General features: G+C 50.9%; 1 protein-coding gene across 1 annotated transcript; it reads right to left on the bottom strand.

The window, feature by feature from the left end:
• Window positions 1–1,416: 1,416 nt before the first annotated feature.
• Window positions 1,417–2,703, bottom strand: LOC117860285 (small heat shock protein, chloroplastic). The gene is made up of 2 exons (XM_034743551.2): window positions 2,382–2,703; window positions 1,417–2,240 (listed from the first exon to the last, which is right to left on the bottom strand). Exons 1-2 carry the CDS (start codon window positions 2,620–2,622, stop codon window positions 1,708–1,710), a joined length of 774 nt encoding a protein of 257 aa, XP_034599442.1. The 5' UTR covers window positions 2,623–2,703; the 3' UTR covers window positions 1,417–1,707.
• Between the last annotated feature and the right edge of the window lie 3,852 nt (window positions 2,704–6,555).

Consider the following 6,555-nt stretch of genomic DNA (forward strand, 5'->3'; position numbering starts at 1 on the left):
GAGCTATAGCGGGGCGAGGCGGAGAGCGGTGGGGGCAGAGGCGGAGGACGGCAGGGGCCCGCGGCGGGGTGGGGGGCGGGGCTAGCGGGGGATTTTCTTTTTTTTTGAATTTTTTTAATACCTCTTTAGTACCAGTTATTTCAACTAGTACTAGAGGACCTCCTTTAGTACCGAACTAGTAGTACGGTTGCGAAACCGGTACCCAGTAGTGTAAGGGACATCAACCTTATCGTTATTTTTTGGAGGTTATTTTCCTGTTCTACTTCATGCCGCCCTAGTTACTACATACGTACCTAGACTTTTTTAGCTAGTCAATTAAAAATTTATTCATCTCGTTATTTATTGAATTTCAGTTTTTAATTCATTTTTGTATACACTACATTTAGGTATTAGTTTGCGTGCATCTCATGTATTTATAATCTATCTATAACTCTATATTAAAGCTCCTAGCTTAGGCGATTTCTCAGCGCACGAGGTACTGGCAATATCTGTCAAGACACTGACATGTGGGGCAGAGATTGCAATCAGCTAGGTGTTCTTAAGATATTCAATCTCCTGAAACATCTAGCGACAGTAACAGGTGTACAAGCATCAAGCGACTAGCTCTCAGATCACCTTCTGTACATAGATAAAAAAAATGTCAATTAAATAATAACCCCATCAGATATCCAGAGAAACTCTCCTTCCTCCGTTCCTCGCCACTGTCGTCTCTTATCAGTCTTGACAACGTCGCTTTCCCTTCCCCCGTCAGCACCCATGTTGTCGCCTCCTCCCCTGTCAAAATCCACACCATGCTCCAAACCAACGACAACGCTGAAGATCAAAGGAAGGAAAAATCGAAGCTTTGCTCAATCTCACAGCATCACTGGTGGCAGATCTCACGACCACGCCCCTTCCCCATCAGTGCAGCATCCGCGTGATCACAAAAGTGATATTTACGCGGGAACTGAAGCTGGGACTCGCATGGGGCTCTGTTACAAGTTACAACTCTGTTTCTCCAGCACTCTCTGAAATGAGGCTTGCGGATGGGGCACTCTGTTTCTCTAGCACGCTATATAAAGGCAAGTTTGGATCCCTTGACCGTGCTTGCCTTGCCTGGCTGCTGGCAAAGCTGGCCTTGCTCAGCGAGGCTAGGGAGGCCGGAAAATAAGAGCTGGACAGCTTCCAAAGTATGCCCAGCCAAAATTAGGGCAAGGGCAAGCTAATAAATTTTGACACTCATTTGGTTGGCATCCCAATTAAAATCTATTCTAAAATTTTTGCTCAGATTTTGGTATGGCGTGCCCATATTTTGACCTGCCAAATTTTGAACACCAACCAATCAGGCTCTACGTGCCCTAAGCTACTGTCGTTCTTCATGTTTTTGCTCTAAGTGGAGTTCTTAGACTTGGGATGATACAAGACTTTGCAAGTTCATTGCTTCGGTAATAAAATTTGTCCGGTGACCCAGACTCAAAATTGAATCTCGAGATGTCCACAAAATACATGTTAAGTGTGTGCCTACAACTCGATCACAGGCCTTAGGTCCAAATACATGAAATACACCGGCCCACTACTCTCGATAAATTACAGGGCCGAAACTCAGAAAAGGCCGCGGCAAATTGAAGTTCTAGTATTATCAATAGAAGAAGCGCGGTACAGATGCATGTCGTTCCATCTAGAAGTTGCTGGATTCTGGCCCCGCCTGACCTTGGGTAGTTTTGTCCTTCACTGCACCTGGATGTTGACGACCTTGCCCCCCGCTGACAGCTTGGGGATGGTGAGGTAGAGCACGCCGTCCTTCACCTCGGCCGCGATCCTCTCGGCGTCCACGTTCTCCGGCAGCTCGACCCGCGTCCTGTACCGCCCAAAGCTCGCCGCCGGCCACGGCTCCCCCGCCTCGTCGTCGTCTTCCTCCTCGGCACCTGCTCCCTTATCCGCCGCCGCGGCCTTCTCGGCGGCCACCACCAGCGTCCGGTCCTGCACGCTGACCCGCACGTCCTCCCGCGTCATCCCCGGCATGTCGAACCGCACCAGGTACTCCCCCGCGCGCTCCCTCACCTCCCACGGCGTCCGCCCGCGCCGGTACGCCGGGGCCGTGGCCGCAGCGGGGACGGCTGCGACGCCGTTGTTCCCGCGCGGCACCGAGTTCGCCGGCACGACGAAGACGCGGTCGTCGTCTCCCTCGCCGTCCATGATGCGCTCCATGGTGCGCACCATCTGGTCCAGCGTCCTCGCTTCCGGGAAGCTGTCCCACAGCCCTGCGAGGTATTTGGTAACAGTGAACTCATTAGCCTACAGACGACAACGAGAAGAATGATTTCTCTCGAGGAATGTCAAAATTCTTACGATATTAACTTAATCAGCTGAAATTATCCAGAAATTACAATCGGATGGCGTACCAAACGGAGAGGTTTGGATGACACGTCTCCTTGGAGCGCCGTTCCCATGCTGCTGCTGCCTGGGCTTGGACGCCCTCTGCAGGTGGTCCAGGCTATCCGTGGAACCGTTCCTCATGGACCGCACCCTCACCGAGCCTCTCTTTGGCACCCGCCAGGAAGGGCTGGTACTTGTGAACCTGCCTCTTGGAACGACAGGGGACGTGGTGATGGCGTGCAGGTTGGAGGCCACAGCTTGCTGCATCGTCCCAACAAGAACGCTTTGGGATTGGGTTGGTTGCTTGGCTGATTAGAAGATGCGAGTGCGACAGTGCACGGAGAAACTTGGCGGTGCGCATGTGTTTATATACAGGGAGTGGTGGAGAACACGACACTGAGGTCACGAGGGGGCAGGAATGACGTAGTGGCTTCTGGAGGGCATGGCGTTCCAGAACCCTCTGGACATGCGCTAGGGTCTGGAGGACCACGGATATTTCCGTCAGGCCGGCCTGGGGCTCAGCCTGTCAGCCGGATCCATGCCAATCCTGATCGCAGGAATTTTGAGAACCGGCAGGGGAAAAACTCTCTATTTGTATGAAACATAAACTGTAACGGCAAAGATCAAGTCGCCAATAAATCAGCTTAGAATGTTTATCGATCATATTTAAATCAAATTTTCTCTTTCTTTTTTTCATTTATCACGGACCATTTTGTGCTGCCCCACCGCTGTTTGGATGGGACCTGAGCCATACGGTTTTGCCAAATAAGTCTTAATACCTCGGCTGAAAAAATTGACCGCATGGATTTGCTGCATAAGCCAAGCAGTTTTGCGAAATAAGCCTTAATACCTCGCTTCAACTTCTCCACTCTAGCGCCCCCTTCTTCTAATGAGGATCCAACCCTAACCAACATGATTGCATCCACTATATTAATCTGACCATCTACCTAGCCGCCTCAATACCTAATTATTACCATGGACACACTTGAGAAAAATATTTCTTAAGATCCTGTGGTATGAACAGTGGGATGGCATGGTCCAATCAATGATACGAAATTTCGCTAGGATTCGATCTTTTAAAATGTAACGCCCTAGAGTTGAAATGCCCAATGCCCAGATCCACTAACAAATTGGATAAACCACACTTCAGCTAACATGCTTACACTTTCATTCGTCCTCATTTCACGCGGGATGATGATTATATTTTAAGGTACATAACATACACTCTGTAACTTCTGTATGAGCGCACGTGTCTCAACTCTCAATTATCAAGATTGTTGTATTTAGTTGGAGAGCTACATGGGATGGGAGGTAGCTCCAACCCACTTTAAGACAACTACTCCTATCATCATTCTCGTATCCTAAATGGAATGGCTGCGTCCAGCACAATTCTTGCTATGTGCTCATTTAACATCTCAAAACCTTTTTTTTCTAATGAGAGCCCCTCTCTAATGAGAGCCCCTCTATCCCCTCCTCTAACCAAGCACCTAAAAAGTTTGAAAGCGGAAGTAGTAGATATGAAAATTGAGTTAAAAACAAAGGCCCCTGTACTGGGGGCTCCTATCTTGCTTCCGCTAGCCGGATAGCGAAGATAGCTTAGGGTCTATCATACCTACCTTCCTCTACACCATCATTTTTCCCGCGAGCTCCACCGCCACCCCATCCGCCGCGCTGACCGCCCACCAACTGTCGCCGCTTGCCTACCCCGCCCTTCCTAACCTAGTGGCCGTCTTCGACCCTGCCACCAGCCACCGACCATCGATCATCCAGCTCTACCCTGGCTGGCACCACCATCGCTGGGCCTCCACGCCGTCCCCAACCCCTTCCTCTTCTATGGACGCCGGCCATTGGAGCCCCCACTCCAGCAACCCCGAATCCTAACCCTAACTCCAATGCCGCCTCCACCACCCGCCCAGTGGTGACCTCGCCGCTGGCCGCTCCCCCCCACTTCTCACCCCTCCCCGGCTCTCACCAGTGCGCATGAGCGGCGGCATAGACGGGCGCGTGAGCAGCGGCAAGGTGGAGATGAAGGAGATCGTGCGGCTCTCGTTGGCCGCACGAATTTCAAACACCGAAAGTCAAGTTGGCTTCAGGCTTCGGGAAGCCAGATCCTCTCTACTCAACCGGTCTTCGTTAGCCCGTTTTGCATGGGGAATTTCCCGCCAGGATTCCCTTTTCAAGGGCCCATACATACCATTCCAGGATTCCCGTTTCAATTTTCAAAGGGCCCATAAGTGCCCATTTAATCTTATAAGCCCAATGGCCCGCTTGAGGTGATGAATGAGAGAGCAACCACGGTTGGGCCGGACGGATCAATTACCAAACTCACAGCCATCTGTTGCTGTTGGGCCATTAGCGAAGTGGACAGCAGGCTCAACCCAATTGGCGTTCAGGTTTTTCTCAAAAAAAATTGGCGTTCAGGTTTTCTCAAAAAAAAAAATTGCACTCAGGTTCATTGATTTTCCTCCATTCCGTTTTCTTGAATAAAACCTCCTTTCTTTCTTTGGCAGCACGCCGGCACATGAGGTTAATTGGTCTTTTCTCTCTCTTTATCTTTATATGTTCGGTTCTTTTCTTTGACAAATTCTGAAATATAAGATTTGCTAGCTGATCCATTTTACTTTTTTATTATACATGCAGTTCGCCCGTTCGTCCTCAAAGGATGCGGGGGAGACGGTCTTTTTTTCCCAATATTGGTTAGAACTGACTTGTATCGATTAAAATTAATTCGATGAGCACCAACTTCTATAGCTGTATATGTTTGTAGACACGTTTCTTTACAGCTAGCCTATATGACTGTATATATATAATCAGAGGTATCTGGACTCGTAATACCATGTAGAGAGATAGGGAAACACCACACATCCTTAGAGGGGGTGACCTTTCATATATATATATAGAGAGAGGATTATACTATACAATACCCTGCAGCCAATCGGTGCGGTCAGGCGCGGCCGGTTTCCGCTTCACGCCGGTCCCAGTTTATTTTCACGAACGTGGGTTTTTTGATTTTTTTTATCAGCTCCTCCGAACGTGGTTAACGTCCTCCCGTTCCCATTTCTCCTAGCAGGAACCGCGCCCGCCATTCCCCGCCGCGCGCCGCCGCTCGCCATCCCCCGCCGCCGCCGCTCGCCATCCCTCCCCGCCGCCGCCGCTCCCAGACCCTAAGCACGCCGCGATCCACCGTCGTCGTGTCCTCTGATCCTCGCGTCACCGCCAGTCGCCATCCCTCGCCGCCGCCGCCGCTCGGCATCCCCCGCATCCGTCGCTCGCTCCATCGACGATCTGCGCCGTCCCGACCTCTGCTCGTGTAGAGCATGCCTATCCCCCGGCCGATTCGCAGCGTGGCTGGAGAAGGGAGCTCGAGGCCTCGAGCGCTGCCGCCCATTCATCTCCCGAGCCCAAGTGCCGCCGGCCGATTTGAGCCTGTCCTTCGCCGATTCGAGCCAGTCCGCGCCGATTCGTCGTCCTCCACAGGTGGTCCTCTCCTCCCCCGCTCGAGCGCGGCTGCCGCTGTGTGAGCTACACCCCCGCTCAAGCCCATCTCTGCCCCAAGCTTGACGCCGGTGTCGCTGCTGCCCACAAGCCCTCCGTCCCAAGGTCGTCAGGCTGGAGGTCCCGCAGGTCCACTGCGGAGCTCGCTCACGCAGGCCCACGGCTGGATCTCGCACGGATCCGGCAAGGACTGGTCTGGCAGCTCCCTGCTACGACGTTCTTATCGGGTGGCTTTTCATTGGAGGCAGTGGTGAGGTCGTTGAACTCCTCAGTCCCCTTCCCCTTTCCTCGATCTTTCATTGTTCTGCATACACGTGTGTGGTTCAGTGGACAATTCGATTGGTCAGAAAGTCAGAACCATATCTACATAGTCATTTGAGTTGCTCCCTGAGATTCTGCATCATGGGTCGGTGCCGGAGCTTGTATTGTGAATTTGTGATCCAGATTATTGGATTCTTGTTTCTGTAACCTGTAAATGTCAATTGAGCTAGACAGAATTTGTGATCCAGATTATTGAATTAACCTGTAAAAGTCTGAACTAATTGATGAAAACCAGATGTTCTACGATGCTGCTAGTGTTATAATACAACCTATATGTTTTCTTAGATATGTATACACTCTCGCTAGTCCAATTGCAATCCTCCAATGAAATCTCCCAGTAATGTAGGAATTATAATTGTTCTATATTAGTTTAGAAGAAACAGA

Source organism: Setaria viridis, chromosome 6 (assembly GCF_005286985.2).
Source record: "Setaria viridis chromosome 6, Setaria_viridis_v4.0, whole genome shotgun sequence".
Taxonomy (NCBI): Eukaryota; Viridiplantae; Streptophyta; class Magnoliopsida; order Poales; family Poaceae; genus Setaria; species Setaria viridis.

What these genes read in the sequence shown, in the direction of transcription:
- LOC117860285 (XM_034743551.2), bottom strand. Translation starts at nt 2,622, where the DNA reads ATGCAGCAAGCTGTGGCCTCCAACCTGCACGCCATCACCACGTCCCCT. An exon ending in CATCCAAACCTCTCCGTTTG is followed by an intron (nt 2,241 to 2,381) that starts GTACGCCATCCG and finishes AATACCTCGCAG; the next exon opens with GGCTGTGGGACAGCTTCCCG.